The sequence below is a fragment of the Eschscholzia californica genome, unplaced genomic scaffold, assembly GCF_041429995.1.
Source record: "Eschscholzia californica isolate CP2 unplaced genomic scaffold, dmEscCali1.0.p SCAF_4, whole genome shotgun sequence".
In the NCBI taxonomy this organism is placed as follows: Eukaryota; Viridiplantae; Streptophyta; class Magnoliopsida; order Ranunculales; family Papaveraceae; genus Eschscholzia; species Eschscholzia californica.
In genome coordinates, this window is record NW_028238461.1 from 21,074,227 (window position 1) to 21,098,133 (window position 23,907).

The window sequence follows — 23,907 nt, forward strand, 5'->3', positions numbered from 1 at the left end:
TTTAAATAGAAAACCCCAAAACAGCTAATTTCAAAACATCAAACCCTAAAACACAAATCATATTCAAATCAAGCATTGATAAATCAAATTAAATCTAGTAATGAACAATCAATTTAGATATGAATTTGTCTTGAAGCAAAGTTAGGAAAGATAAAAACTCGCACTGGCCAGTCAGAGGGTTTTGAACAGGTCAGTCTGAGCTCTTTCTTTAGGTCTTGCCTTGGACAGTTCAAGACCTTGAGCAAGGGGTTGATCTGAATCTTTTTATATCCGGGTGCCAATAGGACTTTGGAGTGAAAGAAGATTGACCTTGGTCAATCTCCTCCACCAGGTGCTAACAGTAATTAATCTTCCCCAACAAATTCCGGCCACCACCATCATTTTGATGAAATATAAAGTCTCTTCCGGGTAGTTTTCTATTTTCTTCAAAATATATAAAACTATTTCATGATCATGGGTAAGATTTTTTTCCGAAGTCTTGTTTAAGTTCATCAGACCAATCATTATTCTAAATTAGTTCCACAAATGAGTTGAATTTTGATGAAAAGTATTGCTTTTGATGGCTACTGAAGAGTTCATAACTATAACTAGCTTGTTTAGAGATAGAACATTAGTAAGTAGGGTTTTAGGTCATCTGAAAGTGAATAGACTAACTAGCCGAAGGCTGAGCAGTTTCGGTAACTAGTTTATGTAGTGCCTGAGAGAGGCTCCTTTTGATCTCGACATTGTGGATTATGTTTTCCATAATTCAATAGTTTCAATCAAACTTTGCAACTATGACGAAGGAGATTCCTTCCCCTTCGTCTTCACAACAGGGCAGCAGATGTGAGATCTGTTAGATTTTTAAAGAGGGAAATGGTGAGAAAGAGCGGAGGGTTGAGATCTTCATTGTTAAATCTAGAATTTCTTTACTAGATTGATCTAATAAATTTTAGATTTGAAGGCTTGAAGATGATATCATTTTTTTCTCCTTTTTTTGTGTATGAAGATGATGATCACGCTATTGGAAGGATTATGTATATTTTTTGTGTACGATGGTGATGGTGGTTACGATTATGTACTATGTACGATGGTGGTGATGATGATGATGACGATGGTGATGATGATGATGATGATGATGATGATGGGGGATCATTTTGTCATTCATTTGCTGAAGTTCACAAATTTTATGTTAATCTTGTTAAAATCTTTTAAAGTTTTGAAAAGTATAAAGGACATAATCATATATACAGTACAAGACATTTGATTATGTACTTTACACAACAAAATGTCCTATACTTCCTCTCGAAAAGTGTACGGAATTTGAAAAGTGTATAAGACATAATCATATTTACAGTACATGGCATTTGATTATGCGTTGTACACAACAAAATATCTTATACTCTCCAAAAAGTGTAAGAAATTTGAAAAGTATCAGAAATTTGAAAAGTGTACACGACATAATTATATGTACAATACATTTGATTATGTACTATACATAACAAAATGTCTCATACTTTCTCCCTAGAAAGTTTAGGCAATTTGAAAAGTGCATAGGACATAATCATATGGACAGTACATTTGATTATGTATAGTACATAACGAAATGTCCAATACTTTTTGCCAGACAGTGTTAAAAAGTTGAAAATGTATAAGAAATAATCATATGTACAGTACAGTAAATTTATTATATGTTTTACATAACAAAATATCTTATAAGTTTTTATTAAAATAACTTGTCTTTTAGAAAGATGTCTAGGACATTTGATTATGTCTTGTACATTTTCGAGTGTCAAACGATTTTTGGGATGTTATTTAACGCGCTACACATTTGTAGTAGTATCTTATATATAAGAAAATTTAGAACTTTTTAAAATATAAGGAGAGAAAAAAAGTAGTTGAAGAGAGAAAAAAAATATTTGTGTAGAGAAAATATAAACGAAATGAAAACATTTAAAGAAAGTCTAAATTAAAAAAAAAAAAATAGAAAATCTGAAGAGAAAAATTGTAAAGAGAAAAAGAAATTTTTTGAGATTGGAGAGAGAAATTTGTATGGGAGGAAATAAAAAGAAAAAAAATAGAGAAAATAGGAAGAGAGAAAATAGCGAGAAAGAATAAATTTAAAGAGAGAAACTAGAAATTGGAAAGATACAAATTGGAGAGAGGGAAAAAGTGAGAAAAATAATTTGAGAGAGAGGGAGAGATGATATTTCTTAATGAAAGAAATAAAATGGCAAGAAAACTACATAAACACAAGATTTTCTTCAATGACAAATCTATAAATATCACGTAAAGTACATCCTAATTTGTATCTTCCATTAGTTTACTATCAGAAAACTGACTTGTAGACCTGCAACTCAGTTGTGTTACGCAGGGGATTCCTACCTATTTGACCCCCACATTTTGGGGTGTGGACTCAATCTCCAGTCGGTTACAATCTCCCTAAAATTAACATGGATTTTGTTTAGTCTTTTGAGTAATTATATTATGGGTAGTTTAGTTTTTTATTTTCCGCATTTCTAGTTGAGAGAAAAAATTAAGCATCATCGTCTTCATTATCTTCCTTCAGAATTAAATGTGATCTAATAGCGTTAGCCAAGATGGACTGTCCCGTCCGACGCCAAGATGGACTGTCCCGTCTTCATTTTCTTCCTTCAGAATTAAATGTGACATAATTAAGAACAATCTAACGGAAGGGTGTTTTTGAGAGAAATTTTTGAAATAGTTTTAAGTCATTTATAGCTTTTTCTTTTGTTCCCAGAACCACAAACCTCAATGAGCTTAGACTAATTTGTCTAACTCAGCTGTTTTCGAGGTAATTTACTAATCTGCACCCATATAACAAATATAACAATTTTAAATACTTGATTTCGAAGTCTTTAAATCAAATTGTCGTCCGTCTTGTTCGTCTTATAAAAAATGTTGATTAAACATATGTACCAAAAATATAATTAAATATTAACTACAATTTAATCTAGTACGTATGCAAACATCTCTTTTAAATACAACAATACACTTTCTTTCTCCTTGTCTCAATTTTTCTCTCATCTCCTCAAAGTACTACTTCTTTACACATCTCCTTTTAAATGCAACAGTACTTGATTCACATTCTATCCCAATATACCAATAGACTCTCAACTTCTTTTTTCGGGTATTTCCATTAGTAACTAAGTTTTCTTGCTAACAGAATGGGGTGTAGATCGTGCGAAAAGACTAAAGTTAAGCGAACAAAAGGTTTGTGGTCACCCGATGAAGATCAACTACTAAGGAACTATATCATCAAGAATGGCCACAGCAGCTGGAGTTCTATTCCTGTCAAAGCTGGTACGTATAAGGAAGTCTTTTTTCGATAAAATCTGTACGTACAAATAAACATTATTACAATATATATTTTGAATGAAAAATCTAGGTTTACGACGTGATGGGAAAAGCTGCAGATTAAGATGGATTAATTACTTAAGGCCTGGCTTAAAGAGAGGCTTCTTTAATGAGGAAGAGGAGGAGACAATCTCTATTCTTCATGGGATTTTAGGCAACAAGTAAGTTTATTAGTATAATTAATGGTATAATTATATCATTTATTTACTAAGCAAAGTTTCTTCAATTTGATCAGGTGGTCTTATATAGCTCAGCATTTGCCTGGAAGAACTGACAATGAGATCAAGAATCATTGGAATACATACTTGAGGAAGAAACTCAAGGCGGTCGATCGATCTAAGTGTACTACTTCGAACGAAACCAACTCAATAAAGTCAAAAACAGATTCGAATTCTGGTTCTTTTCAATCCTTAAATCAAATTCAAGGGTCTTCATCTGAAAGTAGTGATGGAACAATATATGTTAAAGAACCGAGCCGAAGTTCCCTCCCCAGTATTTGTTTTTCTGAATGGTTAGACATTGATCCTTTCATTATCCAAAGCAACATAGAATTTAGTGGTAATCATATAACAGTTCTTAAAGATAATTCAGATGGTATATTACCCAGGGAGGAGAAATTTTCTTCTCAACTCAATCATGGTAGATTGAATGGAGCTTTGGAAAATCTAGAAAGTGGAATCTTTGATTTTAGTGATGAGATTGAGAATAGTGATTATGTAAACATGGTACATGATATATTTTATTGACAAATTAATGAGGTTACAAATTAAACTCAAAGTGGTTGAGGTTTATGTTGTTAATTAAAATGATGTACTTGTGACTTGTGTATTTGTGCATAATGGTTGTTAGTTCTTGAACATGAATACTATATGGTATATTTACATTAAACAACTGCTTTCTCTAGATTAATGAATTTGTTCGAATAATTGATAAGCTCGATTACATGAATCAAGTGTTACTATCGAAGTGATTTTGTCGTAATGAATGTGACGTATAAGAAAGTTGATATAACTTTATAAAGTTGGCTAGACTAGGAAACTGCTAAAAACTATTAAATACAGAAAAACGGAATAAGTTTTTCTAAGTTAAAAAGAAAGTTATATTTTGTTTTGTTAACCACCAAATATTAATATTTTGTTTAGTTAAAAAATCTAAAATTTCGTATTTTGTTTAAATTAGTCAAAAACACAATATTTTTTGCAACATTTTCACAGAATTGTAACCCTTTTGCAAGTAGTTGCAATCTTTTTGCTAATAGTTGCAAATTACAAAAATACATAAGAAGCTAAAGACTATTAAAATTTGAGTTATCATTTTTTACCAAAATAAAAGAAATTATGAACAATTTCGACAAAATTTCCTTTTGTTTATTCAATTGAATGAAAGTTATTCGTATAGGAACTTCTTTTGCATAGTATCATAGATTACCTCATCTTAACCAACTTCAAATTACATTACTTCTAAAAAACAAAAGTGCACAACTTAAGAAAACTACTGAAAATAGAAATAACCACAAAACAATAGTTTAATTTGAGGGTTCACACGACTAAATTCAACCTCAAAAGTGCAAAGTTCATGATGCGTGGATCTTGATTAAAATGTTGTTTTTCAAACAGAAAATTGGACCGAAGACCCACTTTTAAACATTTTTAAGTTCAAAAGACAAGTTTTTATTTTTTTTGCAGTTTAAAACTTCAAAATTTATATTTTTTGGTTAGAAATCCAATATTTGTATTTTGTTTGGTTAAAAATCCAATACCTTTTGCAAAGATGTTGCAAGGTGTTACTAAGCTCTCGCAAGGTGTTGCAAAATTGTTGCAAAGTTGTTGCAAGTTAGCAAAAAATACCTAAGAAGCTGAAGACTAAAAAATATTGACTTAATTTTTTCATCAAAAAAATTTATAGTGAGTTTTGACCAAAATTTTCCTTTCTTAAATGATGTCTAAATTTCGGGTGATTCCGACGTCCACAAATTTTTAGCTTCTACACTTTTACTCATCTTCTAGCCATTCTTGGCTCTTAATCTTAAAACACTTACTATGTTTTCACAGGATTGCAGTGGGCAGTGTCTGTTGGCCAAGAGGGAGAATTTTCAATAATTAGGAGATTATAGTAAGGATTACATAATTATCCACATAATGCCAAGATTTAACTACTCCCACTTCAATTGGCCTGTTGTACGAAAATACATATTAACTTATGATCATTACCTACCTATATATCTTTTAATTATATTGCGTGTAATACAAATTATAAACATATACGATTAATATTGTTTCACATGAATTATAAATAACAAAACAGGAGGCAAACGACAATTGACTACAAGGACTGTGACTTTGATATATCAAAGCTAACCGACCACACTTCGTCACTAATAGCACGTCACCAGATTCTTTTTCTTCTCCATTTAACTACTACATGAAACAAAACATTTCATATGGAAGGTTAGGTTTTTGTTTAGTAATTTGAGTTCAATAATACAGATTTGCTTTTAAGTTTTTTTTTCTCTTTAGAAATTCCTTATTTTGATATCCGGTTAAATTTCAAAATCTCCTTTTGTGAGCTCTCATAACATATCATAAACCAAGTTTTTCTCGCTGTAGAAAGATTTTGTTTCTCGTTCATACATGTCAAATGGTTCACATAATGTAATATGAGCTCCCTTATTGCATTATGAACGTTCATACAACATGAATTTTCATATCGTAATATGAATTTGCATATTTATTCTATCCCAAAAATATTATACTAAAATACACATTGTATTGTTGTTGGAGGCTTAAATAACGTCAGCGGATTGATGAGATATTGCATTAAAAAGAAATCACACTATCGAAGAAACTAGACTAGTGAAGATATGACATTCATACCATAATATCTTTATGGAAAAATTTTGTTTAGGCCCCAATTTGTGACCAGCTGACCATTTGGCCTGCATAAGTGTCGAGTAGTTCATTTTGGGCCCCAAAGGTGAAAAAAAATTGTCTTTTTCGACACAACCCTTATGGCATTAATGTAAAAAAAAAAGTTCCCTACTCACAGAAATAACCATTATATACTCAAGATATTAAACTCATGATCCCCCTTAAATGGTTGATTTCATACGAAGAATTTTGAGGTAGATTGCGTACCTTACAAAGCTCTTTCTAGCCTCTTCGTGAAAGCTTTTCTAGGGGCATTGCATTCCAGGGTCGGGGTAAAACGTATCCTCGTGGATCTTCTAAGGATGAATGTTTCATGGAAACTACTTTTATGATCTTGTATGTCCTTCCCATTTAAGGAAGAGTTTGGCAGCAGAAGGCTTTTCATCAGTCTAGTGTTCCTAGACGACATCACCCACTTCGAATGTTCTTTCTTGTGTGTAGGTGTAAGAGGCAGTTTCTAAAAATTGAAGAGGAGGTTTAAGGGGCAGCTATAGGCAGTTTCTAAAAATTGGGATGGTTTCCAATTTTTTGGCTCAATAGGCAGTTTTCAATTTTTTTGGCTTATAATATATATAAATAGGGGTTGAGTGCTTTGTAATCAACACACCAACACAAACAACAACAACTCTTCTTTAGAGAGAGCTAAAGAGAGAGAGCAAGTGAGAGAGAAATTTTTTGTTCATAGTTTTGAGCGGTGTTAAATTTCTCGGTCGTCGAAGATCTAGTATAGAAGGTTAAATTCTATACGGTACCATCTTGGGACGAACTTGCGGGTTGTGTTAGTCGTCTTCATCTATCCTTCAATAAAGATTTCTTGTTCGCCCGAGGACGTAGGCTTTAAAGCCGAACCTCGTTAAATTCTGTTCGCATATTTGATTTTGACTTAGCTTTTCGATTAATCTTCATAATCGGATCAATTTCTAGGATAGGTTCGATAGCTTCCGCGACTTTTAGTTATAACAATTGGTACCAGAGCCTTGTTGAGATTGAACGAAGAGAAGATGGGATCGAGAAGTGGTACGGTCAAATCAGGGAAATATGAGATAGAGAAGTTCAATGGGAAAAACGATTTTTCTTATTGGCGGATGCAGATGAAGAATCTGTTAATCTCGCAGAAATTACACAAGACGTTGACGGGAAAGAAACCAGGAGATATGTCAGATGAGGATTGGGAGGAGTTAGATCTCGAAGCACGGGCTACCATTATGTTGTGTCTTGAGAGGGACGTGGCGTTCCTAGTAGACGGAGAAACAACGGCGGCGGGTGTGTGGTTAAAACTAGAAAGCAGTTTCATGACGAAAACTTTAACGAATCGGGTCTACTTAAAATCCAAATTATTCACATGTAGAATGGAAGAGGGTTCTTCTATTCAGGAATATGTGAATAGGTTTGACAGGATTATCTCAGATTTGAAGGATATTGATGTTAAGGTTGAGGATGAGGACCAAGCCCTCATATTGTTACTTTCATTGCCTATATCCTATGAGAACCTTGTTCAAACTTTGATGCTTGTTGGTGATAGTCTAACCATGGAAGAGACGAGAAATTCGCTATTAGCGGATGACCTTCGTAAGGTTGCTACTAGCAGTATGGCGTCGGGTGGAGTAGACAAAGAACAAGCACAAGGGTTGTTTGTAACGAGGGGGAGGAGTAATGAAAGGGGAAAGGGAAAGGGCGGGAAATCTAGATCCAAATCTAGAGGCTCTTTCAAGAAAACGTGCTTTAGTTGTGGTGAGCTTGGCCACTTTAAAGCGGCTTGTCCAAAGAGAAAGTTGAAGCAAAAGAACGAAGGCTACAAGGAGAAACAAGAGATGCAAGAGGCGGGATATGTGTCAGAAGAGGCGGACGAATGTTTCTCGGTGACGGAGGTGTCTGAGAAGATCTACGATAAGTGGATGCTTGATTCAGGGGCGTCACACCATATGTGCCCAAATAGGGAGATGTTTACTACCTATAGGAGTATAGATGGTGGTACAGTTATACTGGGTGATGATAGTATATGTAAAACTGTGGGACTCGGAACAATACGGATCAAGATGCACGATGGAGTGGTGAGAACATTGACGGACGTAAGACACATACCCGATTTGCGGAAAAATCTAATTTCCCTTGGTGTGTTGGAGCGGAACGGCTGTAAGATAATTATAGAGAATGGCTCCATAAGAGTCGTTAAGGGTTCTTTGGTGGTAATGAGAGGTACTCGTTACTGTAATTTATACAAACTTTTGGGGACAACAATTACGGGAGATGTAACAGTAGGAATCAGTGGAAGGGATCCAACGGCTAGTACGAGGCTTTGGCATATGCGCCTTGGGCATATGTCAGAAAAGGGTCTATCTTTGATGTGCGGGAAAGGCTTGTTGAAGGACATGAAGAAGCCTTGCATGGAGTTTTGTGAGCATTGTGTGTTCGGGAAGGCACACAGGGTGACGTTCTCTACAAGCAAGCACAGGCGCAAAGAGGTATTAGACTACGTACACACCGATGTCTGGGGACCGGCAAAGTTACCTTCCAAGGGTGGTTCCAGGTATTTTGTTACATTCGTTGATGATCATTCGAGATTTGTCTGGCTTTATTTTCTGAAGCATAAGAATGAGGTATTCAACACATTCCTGGTGTGGAAAGCAATGGTTGAGAACAAAACTGGTCGAAAGCTGAAGACGTTAAGGTCGGATAATGGGACCGAGTACACGGATGGGGCATTCAAGGAGTTTTGTAATCAGGAAGGCATTGTGAGGCACTGGACAGTAGTAAACACACCTCAGCAGAATGGAGTCGCAGAGAGATTGAACCGTACACTACTTGAGAAGGCTAGATGTATGCGCTCCAATTCGGGACTAGGCGTAAAATGGTGGGCAGAATCTGTTGCTACAGCTTGTTATATTGTGAACAGGTCTCCACATTCTTCTTTAGATGGCGGCATACCTTACGAGGTGTGGTCAGGTGAACATGCAGATTACGGGAGACTTAAGGTTTTCGGTTGTACGGCCTATTACCATGTTAAAGGTAACAAACTTGACAATAGAGCAAAGAAGGCAATTTTCTTAGGATATGCTACAGGAGTCAAGGGTTATCGGCTATGGTGTACGGAAGACAAGAAGTTTGTAATCAGCAGAGATGTGGTGTTTGATGAGTCATCTATTGTAGCTATGGCGAAAGCTACGGTGCCTAGTTGTGGTGATGTTGGGTCTACTAAAGCTCAAGTAGTGGAAGTAGAAGCCGAAGACCAACGGGTTTCTAGGAATCATGATCAGGTGGAGCATCAGGATAATACTCAGGATGAGAAAATTGATGAACCCGGTCATGAGGAGGTTCAAGGGGAAGGTACACAAGTTTTACAACAACAACAGCAGGATGTTTCGGTACACACTAGGCCGAAACGGTTATATAAGCCGGTACAGAGGTTAGGGTCAGACAAACCTCTTAGGCATTATGGGCAGGCAAATCTTGTTGAATATGCACTCTCGGTGGAAGACGACGAGCCGGTCACCTTCAAACAAGCTATTACCGCGGAGGATAGAGAGAGTTGGTTGGTTGCTATGCAAGAAGAGATGGAGTCTCTTCACAAGAACAAGACATGGGAGGTTGTCCCATTGCCCGAAGGTAAGTCTGTTATTGGTTGTAAATGGGTGTACAAGAAGAAAGAGGATTCTTCCGAAATCAAGGGTACAAGGTATAAGGCAAGACTAGTGGCCAAGGGTTATGCACAGAAAGAAGGGGTCGACTACAATGAGATTTTCTCACCAGTCGTGAAACATACTTCTATTCGGGTGCTATTGAGTATTGTTGCTCATAGTGATCTTGAGCTGGAACAACTCGATGTTAAAACCGCCTTCTTGCACGGAGATTTGGAAGAAGAAATTTATATGGCTCAACCTGAGGGATACAAGGTTGAGGGTAAAGAAAATCAAGTATGTCGTTTGAGGAAGTCTCTTTACGGATTGAAACAATCCCCTCGCCAATGGTACAAACGATTTGATTTTTTCATGCTAAAGCATGGTTTTCGCAGAAGTGACTATGATTGTTGTGTATACATCAAAAAGCTTCGCGAAGGTGACTTTATTTATCTCCTTTTGTATGTGGATGACATGCTTATTGCTTCTCGAAGCATGGTGGAGATAGATAAGTTGAAATCTCAACTCAGTCAAGAGTTTGAGATGAAAGACATGGGCGCTGCAAAGAAGATACTGGGAATGGAGATTAAGAGAGAGCGGTCAAGTAAGAAACTGTACTTGAATCAGAAAGGTTACATCGAACGAGTAGTTTCTCGGTTCGGGATGCAGAATGCGAAGGCGGTGTCAACACCTTTGGCACCACACTTCAGGCTCTCAGGAAAACAATCTCCCACTACTACGGTGGAGAAGGATCATATGGATCGTGTACCGTATGCTAGTGCAGTTGGCAGTTTGATGTACGCTATGGTGTGTACTCGTCCAGATATTTCACAAGCGGTCAGTGTGGTTAGCAGGTTTATGGCAAACCCAGGGAAGACACATTGGGAAGCTGTGAAGTGGGTCTTGAGGTACTTAAAGGGTACCGTTGATACGGGTTTGTGCTTTGGTGGAGACACATGTCAGGTAAGCGGTTATGTTGACTCGGATTATGCTGGCGATCTAGATAGAAGACGATCTACTACTGGTTATGTATTTAAGGTACATGGTGCTCCAGTTAGTTGGCGATCGATGTTACAATCTACAGTTGCGTTATCTACTACGGAGGCCGAGTATATGGCTATGGCCGAGGGAGTGAAGGAAGCATTGTGGTTGTGGGGTCTTCTGGATGATCTAGGGATTAAGCAGGAGTGCGTGGATGTATGGTGTGATAGTCAAAGTGCGATCCACTTGGCGAAGAATCAGGTCCATCATGCTCGTACTAAGCATATCGATGTCAGGTATCACTTTGTACGAGATGTCATAGAGGAAGGTGATGTTTCTCTCATGAAGGTACACACAGATGAGAATCCCGCGGACATGTTGACTAAAGTGGTGACATGTAGCAAGTTTCAGCATTGCCTGGAATTGCTACAAATCGGCTCGTGTTAAGTTGCCCGAAAGGGCGTAATGGCGACAAGGTAATCTTTATGTGAAGGGTTGGTAGAACTACGGTAGGCTTGATCCTATAAAAGGGTACGTAGGCAGCCATGGACATATGGTGCAGTCGGATGAAGTTACAAAAAGCAGATATATCTTACAAGGAGTATCCTGGTGTTCGTCCAAAATTTGAAGTATATCAAATTGTGTACGAGGTGGAGAATTGTAAGAGGCAGTTTCTAAAAATTGAAGAGGAGGTTTAAGGGGCAGCTATAGGCAGTTTCTAAAAATTGGGATGGTTTCCAATTTTTTGGCTCAATAGGCAGTTTCCAATTTTTTTGGCTTATAATATATATAAATAGGGGTTGAGTGCTTTGTAATCAACACACCAACACAAACAACAACAACTCTTCTTTAGAGAGAGCTAAAGAGAGAGAGCAAGTGAGAGAGAAATTTTTTGTTCATAGTTTTGAGCGGTGTTAAATTTCTCGGTCGTCGAAGATCTAGTATAGAAGGTTAAATTCTATACGGTACCATCTTGGGACGAACTTGCGGGTTGTGTTAGTCGTCTTCATCTATCCTTCAATAAAGATTTCTTGTTCGCCCGAGGACGTAGGCTTTAAAGCCGAACCTCGTTAAATTCTGTTCGCATATTTGATTTTGACTTAGCTTTTCGATTAATCTTCATAATCGGATCAATTTCTAGGATAGGTTCGATAGCTTCCGCGACTTTTAGTTATAACAGTAGGATTTGTATTATCAGACCACAACGTTTTGGTAGGCGGATTCCTAAGCTCGGTCTGATCTTTGACCTCCTCTATGAGGTTCGGGTGTTCATTCATTACTTCTTCAGTTTTCCCTGTGTCAAGTATTTTACTTGAAAGTTAGGTCTGCCTATTTCAACGTGCATCACAGATTCCATACCGTAAGCCATCTTAAAGGGAGTCTCCCCTATTCTTCTAAGGGTGGTTCGATAGGCCCAAATGACACTTAGGAGCTCGTCTACCCAATTTTTACCTTTTTCTTCACATCTAGTTCTTAAATACTGAATGAGGGATGGGTTGGTAACTTGTTACCTCACTTCCTATTGGTAGCAGGCTGGGATACCTGCCATATATCGATTTTACTTGTTATTCTTCCTAAAATTATCTTACTTAATCATTGTCGAATCGGGACCCATGATCCATTACTAAGATTTTTGGTACTTTGAAATTGGTGAAAATGTTTCGACAGCTGAAAGATAGGATATTCTGGGCTTTGGTCTGTAATGGAAGTACAACCTCCGTCCATTTGGTGAAGTAATCCACTCCAACCACCAAAATGTTCTCCCCCCTGATGCCTTCGGAAAGAGCCCTATTGAGCAAAGGGGCAAGGCTAACTATGAGGGTTAAGGCGGTCGAGTGCCTCCTGGGGTTGTTCGAATATAATTGACATGGAACACAATACTCACGAATTTTGTGTAAGCCTATAGCATTTTGGACTAGTAATAGTACCCTGCCACTGTCTGACCAAAATTCGGAAGTGATTTTTGCAAGGAACTCCGTGCATTGCTTATCTGATCAATCTGGATGGAGTCAAACCATCACCCATACCGATGGTCACAGGTACTCACTTCATGACCCCAGAGGCCCCCTTCGGTGATCTGACTTTGTATCGTAAGATAGTTGGTTCACTTCAATATTTTGACTCTTACAAGACTAGATCTTGGCTTCTTTGTTAATGAAGTTTGTCTGTTGATACATGCAGTAACTCCACAACATCTCCACGTAGTTAAATGGATTCTTCGGTATATTAAAGGCATTATTCATCTTGGTCTACAAATCTATAAAGATTCTTCTAGTCGGCCTCTACTAGCTTTCCCGAATGCTGTCTTACAAGATCTCCGCATTTCTTTGTCTCAACCATCTCGAATTATGTCTGACAACAAAATTTCGATCTTGACGATCGCGAATCCTGATTTTAATTGGAGTTCTAAGCATATCGCATTAGACTATCACCTCGTGCTCGAAAAAGTTGTTGACGGCTTGCTACTTATCAAGTTTGTTCATAGTAACGGTCAGTTGGTAGACATCCTAACCAAAAGTTTGTCTAGGTGGAGGTTTCTTGATGTGTACCAGTTTTAATCTTCGGCTTAATTCTGTTAAGAGTCCACGTTAAACGGACTAAGATAACTTATTAGGTTTTGAAAGATTTCCATGAATCATATCTTTCATTTTTTTAGTAGAAACTAATACAAATTAAGAATAAGAGATTGAAAGAAACTCGTTTTCATTAATCATTCTTGTGTATACGATAGGAGATGTTGTTCCCCTTATATAATTACAAAAGTTACATATATAGAATATGTTACATAAAGTATTTAGTATATCCCATGTATCATATATATCATATATTCAATATATATCCCATATTAAGAGAATATATCCTATATTCAACACTCCCCTTCAAGATGGAGCATAGATGTCAATCATGCCCAACTCGTCAATCGCTTTGTTAAATATTCGTCCGCAAACTCCTTTTGTAAGAATATATGCAAGTTGATATTCTGACTTTACGAATGGAAAGCATATGCACCCTTTGTCAATATTTTCTCTGATAAAGAACCGATCCACTTCAACATGTTTCATACGGTCATGTTGAGTTGGATTATGTGCAATCATAATTGTTGTTTTATTGTCACAATGTAGATCCATAGTAGTTCACATACCCCTTGAGCCATACCCCGTAACTCAGATTCTGCACTTGATCTAGCAACAACTTTTTGCTTCTTAGCTCTAAATGTTACCATATTCCCACATACAAACGTAAAATATCCAGAGGTTGACCTCCTGTTCGTTATATCTCCTGCCCAATCTGCATCGGTGTATCCCATTACTTCCATATCACCAACTTTCCGGAATAAGAAACATTTTTCCGGAGATTTCTTCAAGTACCTTAGTATTCAAAAGACTGCCTTCATATGTTCTTCACTTGGATTATGCATGAATTGACTCACGACTCTAATGGAATATGCAATATCCGGTCTAGTATGAGAGAGGTAAATTAGTCTCCCCACTAAGCGTTGGTACCTTCCTTTGTCACATGGAAGTTGATCTGAAATATTCCCAAGTAATGATTTGCTTCAATCGGTGTATCTATCGGTTTGCAATCAAGCATCTCAGTTTCAACAAGAAGATCTAATATATACTTTCGTTGGGACATGAAAATACCTTGACTTGATTTTGCAACTTCAATGCCTAAGAAGTATTTTAACTGCCCCAAATCTTTCATCTCAAATTCCCGCGACAAATAGTTTTTCAGAGCCTCCATTTCCACTGAATCATTTCCAGTAACAACCATATCATCAACATAAACAATAAGAGCAGTAAGCTTGCCTAACTTTTGTTTTATAAACAAGGTATGATCAGAATTACTTTGTTTATATCCAAATGCCTTCATGCTCTTCGTAAACCGTCCAAACCAAGCTCGTGGTGACTGTTTTAACCCGTACAATGCCTTCTTGAATTTGCATACTTTTCCTACTTCAGAATTCGTGACTCCAGGTGGTAACTCCATGTATACTTCTTCTAAGTCTCCATTGAGAAATGCGTTCTTCACGTCAAACTGTTGTAATGGCCAACCTTGATTGGCTACAAGAGAAATGAGTACACGAATAGTGTTTATCTTTGCCACCGGGGCGAAGGTCTCCTAATAATCCACACCATACGTCTGGGTATACCCTTTGGCAACAAGTCTGGCTTTATACATGTCAATACTTCCATCAAAATTCATTTTTACTGTAAAGATCCAACGACACCCAACAATACGACATCCGTGGGGTTTATCAACAAGTTCCCAAGTGGAATTCTTCTGTAATGCATTCATCTCTTCGTTCATAGCTTTCTTCCATCGTGGATCTAATAGTGCTTCCTACAAATTACTACGAATAGATACAGAGGATAATTGATTCATGGTGCATGTAAATGACTTAGACAACCTATTGGTGGACACATAATCAGAAATTAGGTATTTGGCTTTAGAATTAATATGTGGTTCATAAGTAAACTTCGGAATACCTTTAGTAGATCTTTCTGAACGTCTAGGTTGAACATCATTAACAGTGGTAGGATCAAGTAATACCTGAGGTTCGACATTCTGAGGCAGGTCTTCAGTAGATGGTGTTAGAAAGCTGGAGTCACAGACAACTTCTACTACTTCAGCTTGATCTCCCCCTGTCGTCTGATCCTCTCTATTTTCATAAAATTCATCTTCAATGCCCTGATCTCCCCCTATAACCTGCTCTGATTCACTCCCATCACTTAGACTACTATGCATATTCAAATTACTTGTCAAATCCTCTAGTTCCTGAAACATATCCCCAATAATGGGGAACTTTCCTTCACTATCATTTTGTTTCTCCCCCTGAAGGGAAGATCCCATAAAATATGCATCTAATTCTCGAAACGAAACATCTAATGAGATATATACTTTCCCCTCCACAGGATCATAACAGCGATAACCCATTTGAAAAACAGCATATCCAAGAAACACACACTTTCGAGCATAATGATCTAATTTTCCTCGCTGATGTTTAGGTATATGAACAAAGACAACACACCCAAAAACACGTGGTTCTAGGTTTGGCATTGCAGGGATGGTGATAAGATCGTGGAGTTTTTTGAAAGGGGTCTGAAATTCAATGACCCGAGATGGTGTGCGGTTTATCAGATAGGCAACATATTTTAACGCATCTCCCCAATAATTCAATGGCATACTCATTCCGAAAAGAGATGCACGAACAACTTCTAACAATTGTCTATTCATTCGTTCAGCTAACCCATTTTGTTGTGGGGTATAAGCGTTAGAGGTTTGATGTCGAATGTCGTTATTTATCAGGAACTTCGACATGTCATCACTAGTAAATTCTCCTTCGTTATCAGATTGATACACTTGTATCCTCCTTTGGGATTGGGTCAAAACCATCTAAAAAAAATACTTTAAATACTTCAAAGACTTCACTTTTATGAGTGAGTAGCGATACCCACGTCATACGAGTACACTCATTAATAAAAGTCACAAAGTAACGAGCTCCAGATAAAGAAGGAATACGTGCAGGACCCCATACATCAGAGTGAATAATACTAAAAGGTTCTGAACTTTTATTGAAACTTAGAGAATATGTAATACGTGATTTTTAGCAAATTCACAAATATCACACTTAAATTTTGAAATATTACACTTCGAAAATAACGATGAATTCAATTTCTAAAGATATCCGAAGGAGAGATGACCCAATCGCCGATGCCATAACCAAACATTAGCTTTTGCTTCTTCAATTCCTCCAACTTTATTCTCCTGATGAATCCTCTGCTCTCCACTACTAGACAGGTCCAAAAAGTAGAGATTGCCTTTTCTAACACCACAACCAAGAACCTGCCGCGTTACTATGTCCTAAAAATACAGAATTGAGGCCAAAACGTCACAGTACATGCAAGTGCAGTAGTGATCCTACTGACTGATAGGATATTGTACTCTAGCGCGGGAACAATAAGGACATAATTTAATGTTAGAGTTTCAGATATGTCAGTGGAACGTTCCCCAATTACAGGAGAAGAACCACCATTTGCTGTGTATATAGAGGTTTGGGTTGAAGGTATAATGGATGATAATATGTTAGTGTCATTTACCATGTGATCCGATGCACCAGTATCAATTAACCAAGTACTATTCAAAGACCTTTAGTTTTCATACCTGACTGGACAACATTCACTGATGGAGGAATTATAGCAGAATCCTTCTTCGCAGGTATGTTTTTTCTAGGTCGCTTTGTAAAATCCCACCATTCCGGATACCTAATGACTTCATAACACTTCTGTTTTGTGTGTCCCTTCTCTCCACAGTGGGTACACTCAAGATCAAGGCGTAGCGGTCTAGCCTCTTTGTGAGAATTCCAGGAACCTTGAGGTTGTTCCTTATTATAGTTGACTACCATAACTGAAGACTTAGTTACAAGTGTTTAGGTTCCCATCACCTGTTTGTGAACTGACACATTTCGTACTGTCTGATAAGACTGTTCCAAAGTAAGTGGGGGTCTTTTCGAAGAATCTCACCACTCACCTGATCATACATACTATCTAATCCAGAGAGGAACATGTGAACCCTAAGACGTCCTACATATTTTTGTACAAGGGCGATAGATTCAACATTTTTCCTTTCACAGTGTTACGCTGGTCAATTTCTTGAAAAATTGCTGCTAATTCATCATAGTAGGTCGCAATAGATCGACCAGCTTGTTTTGTTGATAAACACTTCCTATGTAACTCAAAGGTTTGAGTTTCATCAGATGTGTCTGTATACATAGCTTCAAGAGAGTCCCAAACTTCCTTCGCAGTTTCCAAACAAACATATGTGTTTATTAGTGTTGTGGACATTGAATCACACAACCATCCCTTCACCTTATCATTCTCCGAGTACCAATTTTCATATTCTTCACTTCCTTCTGCAGGTTTTGTTTTAGTGCCACTGATATACCCCCACATCTTCCGACTATTAATACGCATCTTCATGACCTTTGACTAAAGAGTGTAATTGTTCTCATTCAGGGTATTACCTAATGGAAAGGGTGCATCGATGTGGCTGTGAACAACGTGAGGGTTTGATAGTACCATTGTTGCATCATCATTGGAACCCATTGAGCTTTCAATTTCGAGATTCGCAGCGGAATTCAATTCAATTCGAAATAACTAGGTTCAATTATCGAACCTGCTCTCGATACCAAGTAGAAACTAATACAAATTAAGAATAAGATATTGAGAGAAACTCGTTTTCATTAATAATTCTTGTGTATATAATAGGAGATGTTCTTCCCCTTATATAATTACAAAAGTTACATATATAGAATATATTATATAAAGTATTTTCGTATATCCTATATATCCCATGTATCATATATATCATATTTTCAATATATATCCCATATTAAGAGAATCGGGAGTGCTACATGTACAAGATCCTTGACAAAATTTGTGACTTAATGACTCTTTTTCACTAAAAGACAAAAATTGATCAAAGCTTTTCAAAGTTTGACTTTGATCGGGACCGTTCAAATGGCATTTTGTCAAGAATCTTGTCAAAGATTCTTTGTACATTTAGCATCTTCATGACATTTTGCCAAGAATTTTTGTACATTTAGCATTTCCCTACCTTGTCAAAGATTCTTTGTACATTTAGCATTTCCCTATATTCAACATTTTGTACTATCTATCTTTTGTAACTTCCCATAGCTTAGTAAACTCTTGCATGTATAAATATATACAAAAGGGATCGATCGGTAAATCCATCCTAGCTAGTCTTACAGTCAGTAATCAATCTCTCTGAGTGTCACTCGAGATTTTTATGGTGGTGTGTTACATTAAAGATGTTCTTCTTCATGGACTAAATGTATAACAGATCTTCAAGATAACTGCATATGTATTTGGAATTGCATCTTTACTCTTGCTTCAAAACATGTGTTCTTTCTTCCCTACTTGCATTTGTTTTAGATTTTAAGTTGGTCTGTTGGTAACAACCACATGAATCTTATCCCAGGTTGGCACTCATTTGGAACACTCATGGGGTTGGAAGCCAACCATCATGCATACAAGAACAAAAATAAAGGAATCTCTTGCTTTTATGATTGGTGTTTGGGACCATCTAAATTGGTCCTAATTGTAATTCATTATGCACTAATCAACCAGCCTAATTGGGATTTAAGGTATTAAAGATGAAAATATTCTTAATTAGCCTTGCTAATTGCCATGCTGTAAAGTGGGAATTAGGTTATAAAAATGTAGTTTAATTAGTTATGCACATATTCTGTTTTTCAATTGAAATAAGACAACATTAAGGTTATAACAAAAACTAAAATAGAACTTAATCTGCCACTATGACTAAGAGCTCTGTCCCTCACTCACTCTGTATATACATATATGAAAGAGGTTCTAGTATCTAAATAGGAATCAGAATTGAGTAGTAAAAACAAATACAACAATGGGGGCATCTTCATCAACATTTGATCACGATTTCGAAATGTCAGTAGCAAAATTATTCGAAAACAATGTCTATACAACAACAGGAGCAACGGGAACTCAACGATCACCAAATGTTAATATTCATGAAACATCTTATAGATGGGAACCTAATCAAAATCAGACACATACTGTCGTCGTAAATCCACCAGAATATGTAACAGCAAATGCAGTACGGATACCAGATGAATTGGAACTCAATAGTGATGACTATATCAATTCTGGTGAACTATATACATTCTACTTTTGCACTTTAATTAACTTGGGTTATGAGTTAACTGTTTTTTCGAATATTTGGCAGACGATTCGCCGGTGATAAAGCTTAACAAAGAGAGCTACATTAATTACTCTGGTAGTTTCATTTGATTTTTTTGATTGAACTTGATTTCATTGACATTAACAACAATTAAAACTGACCGGACGGTTTGTTTGATCGATGTACCAGAAAACTTGGCAGCTGATAAATATGAAACCAATTACACTAACTTGGGTAAGCTCACTCCTAGATGATTCTCTTTATCTTTTTAAGAACTCTCTGGTCTATTCTTTCTAAAAGATATGAATAACCGACTGTCGTGGTTAAGTTTGTGACCGACTGACCATCCAACTCAAAATTTCTTGGGGATGAAGGGAGAGGGCCTAGATATTATGTTCTTCTAGAGTACCATTTGTCTATGTGGGATTATTCTTGCAGGCCCTTTCATATGTGGTGTAAGTCTAGCACGTGTCTATTTTGTGGGTTATGTAGGACACGTGCAGCCTTTGGGCCTATCACATGTGTATCTAGCTCAGCTATCACGTTAAGTTTGTAAACGTCCAACTCAATATCTAAATTTTTGGAAGAGATCATTTAACGTCCTTTCTGTAGTGTTAACCAAAATAACATCCGCAAACTGATAATTGTGACAGTTAGCAATCGGTACGAAGAATATTCTCACAAAAACAATCCTTTAGAACATCTCAAGTCATCTCAGTATTGCTTTTCTTTTAGGTTTTCATTAATTCTTTTGTGTTTTGTTAGTAGAGGAGAATGGGAAGAGAGACCTTAGAAAGGAGTACTTATCATTATATAAAGCAGCATTGAATGGTGATTGGAGAAGGGCTAGAGACTTTTTGAATGTTGATCCAGATGCTGTCACTGCAAGGATCACAATCTTCTCAGAGACGGCATTGCACGTAGCTGCTCGCGCAGGGCATTCGACATTTGTGGAGAAGATGGTGCAAATCATGACACCAGAATCACTTGAGTTGAAAGATGACGATGGTTCGACAGCACTTCATGTTGTTGCGTGTGCAGGAATCACAAGAGCTGCTAAGGCTCTGGTTAAAAAGAACCCTAATTTGACACAAATCACTGATAATATGAATTGGGTTCCTCTTGTAGTTGCTGCTTACTTTGCTTCACCTGACCAAAAGAAGATGGTTGAGTATCTCTGTTCAGTTACTACGAACGAGGACCCAAAACCCTACTCCGGAGTTTTTGGTGGAAACCTAATTGGTATTACTACTACCAGCTACTTATACGGTAAGTTACTAACTTTTCTTTAATCAGAAAAACATGTCTGAAACAAAAGTAATGATCTTCACCTGGTCATTTTGTGCACAAAATGAAGGACTTCGTAACTTTAGCCCTATGTGGAAAAGGAAAGCCTAGTGATTGGGAAAGAGTTATTAGCATTATCCCACATCGCCTACTTATTCGAGTTTGTGATGTAGACAAGTCATCGTAAATCTTTTCAAGAGGAGTTAGACGCAATTGGCTTTAACAGCCCTGATCCAATTATGGAACAAAGTCAAGTCATACTTTTGTAATATAAACTTTGCTTATTTCGATGCTGAAAAGAATATAATGTTTGTTTGTAGATATTGCGTTGTACCTGATCCAAAAGTACCCAAACTTAGCTACTCAAAAACATGAAGCGGATTATTCTGCACTAGAAGTGATGGCGAGAAGACCATCTTCATTCCCAAGTGGAAGTAAATTAAGATCATGGCAACGATTCATCTACCCATGTTTGTTTCACAACTTCCTACTTAATATTGATTCATGATAGTGTTATATGCTAAGTAAATAGTTATCACTTGTGCATTTATTTTTCTCGGACGATGCAGATATTCCTGTGGATAATTATTCGAAGAGATCGGGAGAGCTCTTGAACAGAGGAGAAGGACTTATAACCAAGTTTCTCTCCATGACCTATTTAAGTCGACGTAAGTTTATTTTTGTTTCATGTTGAGTTATTAACTTGTGTCAAGCTCACTTTGGTTTTGAACCCCTCTTTAGTAGGGTGATAACATGTATCAATGTCAACAAGATTGGGCGAGGTTTCAAGTTTTATTGTTTAAAAAAAGTTTATTTATATATTTCAGTTGTTGGTATCAAACAAGTATACGAGCAAAAGTTGATCCACAAGCAAGCCATGGCTTTGGTTGAGCGCGTCTGTGGAGAAATCTCTCGGATGAGTAGCGAAAGTATCATTAATTTTTTCAATGAAACGGGGGTACTGTTAGCAGCTACAAGGTATGGTGTAGCTGAAGTTGTACTCGAGTGCATCAAAATATGTCCTGATCTAATTTGGTTGAGTATGGACAAGACGGACGACAAGAAAGAAAATAAAACAAAGAGAACGATACTACAAGAAGCGATTGAATTCCGACAGGAAAAAATTTTCAATCTCATATGTGTTCTTAACGGGCCAAAAATGAAGGTCCCCTCCTTGGATGGTGGTAATACTATCTTGCATTTGGCTGCTAAGTTAGCTCCTACTCGTCAACTCAATTCAGTATCTGGCGCAGCACTTCAGATGCAACGCGAACTTCAATGGTTTAAGGTAAGTACACAGTTAAGAATCATCAATTACATTTGACACTCTTGTTAACTCTGTGAGATTCACAAAACAATTGTAGAAAACTCGTTTAATCATTGACTTCATAACTTATTTGGTCGGGTTGAATTGCCCACGGTGGGAACTATTCGTGACGATACCGAGAATATGAAAATAACATTTCCCACATACGTCATTGTTCGTAACTAGCCCTAGATGAACAATATATGTATCATATTAATACGCTCTTTCCGTTTTGTCAGGAGGTAGAAAATCTTACGTTAGAAAGACATAAGAAACGAATAGTTGAGGGAAAGACTGCTGAAGAATTATTTACAGAGAAACACGCCGAGTTAATGAAGAAAGGAGAGGAATGGATGAAAAAAACAGCTGAACAATGTTCACTGGTATCAACTCTCATTATTACCGTAGTATTTGCATCAGCTTTTACAGTACCGGGTGGAAATGTCAGTGACACAGACAACCTAAATAATGGCAACCCAATTTTCTTAAGTAAGACGCCTTTCATGCTGTTTGTAATATCAGATGCTTTAGCTCTCTTTTCCTCGATTACTTCGGTTATTATATTTTTATCAATGCTAACTTCACGTTACGCTGAAGAAGATTTCCTCGAATCATTACCACAGAAGATGATAATAGGCCTAGCGACTCTCTTCTTTTCGATAGCAACCACTGTGGTAGCATTTGGTGCTGCAATTACGATTCTACTTGAGGATAAATATTCATGGATTCCAATTCCTTTAGTGTTGATTGCCTTAGTCCCTGTGACATTGTTCTTCTTGTTGCAGTTTCCATTGTTCAAAGAGATTTTTCGTTCTACATGTAAGCCCAAGATCTTCGGTAGGAAGAATCAACATGTCTGGTGGAAATAATGAACACTCTTAACATATTTTGCTTGAACATATTAATCATATTTTGCGCTTTTTTTTCCTCTAAACTAATTCTTCAATGCGAGCTAGTTTCGTATTTGTAGTTCATGATTTTGTACATTTTCAGCTACATTTGTCTGTGATTAACTGTAACTAGCAAAGTCAATAATCAAGTTGCTAATTTGTGAATTTGGTTTTTCTGTTTTAATCTTATCAGGAGATGCATAGTTTCACAGTATGTAACTTTTTTTTGTTGATTTGCATTTCTGTCTCTTTCTTGAATACAATTATACCTTCACAAGAAAGATTGGATCACCTTGAGAAAGAAGTATCAAATTAGGGTTATTTCCCAATTGGCCCATAAAGTGTAACCGACCCCGTCCAAAGTTAGAGCAACCCCAATAGAAACTCCTAAAATGGAGGTTCAGTCTTATTTGAAGAGCCTCTAAATTTTTTCGTGAACCTCCTGAGTTCCAATCCTAATTGCGGCTCCAAATGAGTTCTCAACCCAAATTTAGTTTGTTTTATACGTGTTTGGGACTTTCATACAGACAAAATCAGAGTTGACTGTTAGACCGCTAAGCAGAGAAAATCTCAAAAAGGTCTACTTTGGTCAAAGCGGGATTCTAGGTTAATAAATCAGTTTGTGTAAGAGGTCAGCTCTTATAATAGGGGAACTTCGAAACTCCCCTCTGCAGAACCAGTTCGGGGAGCCGACGGAGTGCAGAATCAAGGTCAGATTAAAAGGTTGCAAGCAAAACAGATAAAATGAAAGTAACAGAACTCAGTGGGCATACATAAACTTCTTTTTCATTATATAGGGAGAAGGTGCA

At 37.0% G+C, this 23,907-nt stretch overlaps 2 protein-coding genes across 3 annotated transcripts; both read left to right on the forward strand.

Annotated features, from left to right (window-relative positions):
- Positions 1–3,167: 3,167 nt before the first annotated feature.
- LOC147543589 (transcription factor MYB15-like) lies at positions 3,168–4,103 on the forward strand. The gene is made up of 3 exons (XM_086635474.1): positions 3,168–3,303; positions 3,389–3,518; positions 3,593–4,103. Exons 1-3 carry the CDS (start codon positions 3,168–3,170, stop codon positions 4,101–4,103), a joined length of 777 nt encoding a protein of 258 aa, XP_086491600.1.
- Positions 4,104–18,549: 14,446 nt separating this feature from the next.
- Positions 18,550–23,263, forward strand: LOC147543590 (uncharacterized). Of its 2 annotated transcripts, none has more exons than XM_086632788.1 (8): positions 18,550–19,583; positions 19,661–19,711; positions 19,805–19,849; positions 20,384–20,884; positions 21,223–21,372; positions 21,472–21,570; positions 21,730–22,190; positions 22,448–23,263. In XM_086632788.1, the coding sequence occupies exons 1-8, from the start codon at positions 19,322–19,324 to the stop codon at positions 23,075–23,077; spliced, it is 2,199 nt and encodes a 732-aa protein (XP_086488914.1). In that variant the 5' UTR covers positions 18,550–19,321; the 3' UTR covers positions 23,078–23,263. The 2 variants fall into 2 exon arrangements, with proteins under 2 accessions (XP_086488914.1, XP_086488913.1); XM_086632787.1 differs by having other exon boundaries at positions 18,556–19,583; positions 20,381–20,884.
- Positions 23,264–23,907: the final 644 nt, after the last annotated feature.

Coding starts and splice junctions, on each gene's coding strand:
- LOC147543590 (XM_086632787.1), top strand. CDS start 19,322: ATGGGGGCATCTTCATCAACATTTGATCACGATTTCGAAATGTCAGTA. Junction 19,850..20,380: donor AACCAATTACACTAACTTGG/GTAAGCTCACTC, acceptor GTGTTTTGTTAG/TAGAGGAGAATGGGAAGAGA. Junction 21,571..21,729: donor CATGACCTATTTAAGTCGAC/GTAAGTTTATTT, acceptor TATATATTTCAG/TTGTTGGTATCAAACAAGTA.
- LOC147543589 (XM_086635474.1), top strand. CDS start 3,168: ATGGGGTGTAGATCGTGCGAAAAGACTAAAGTTAAGCGAACAAAAGGT. Junction 3,304..3,388: donor TTCTATTCCTGTCAAAGCTG/GTACGTATAAGG, acceptor TGAAAAATCTAG/GTTTACGACGTGATGGGAAA. Junction 3,519..3,592: donor CATGGGATTTTAGGCAACAA/GTAAGTTTATTA, acceptor CAATTTGATCAG/GTGGTCTTATATAGCTCAGC.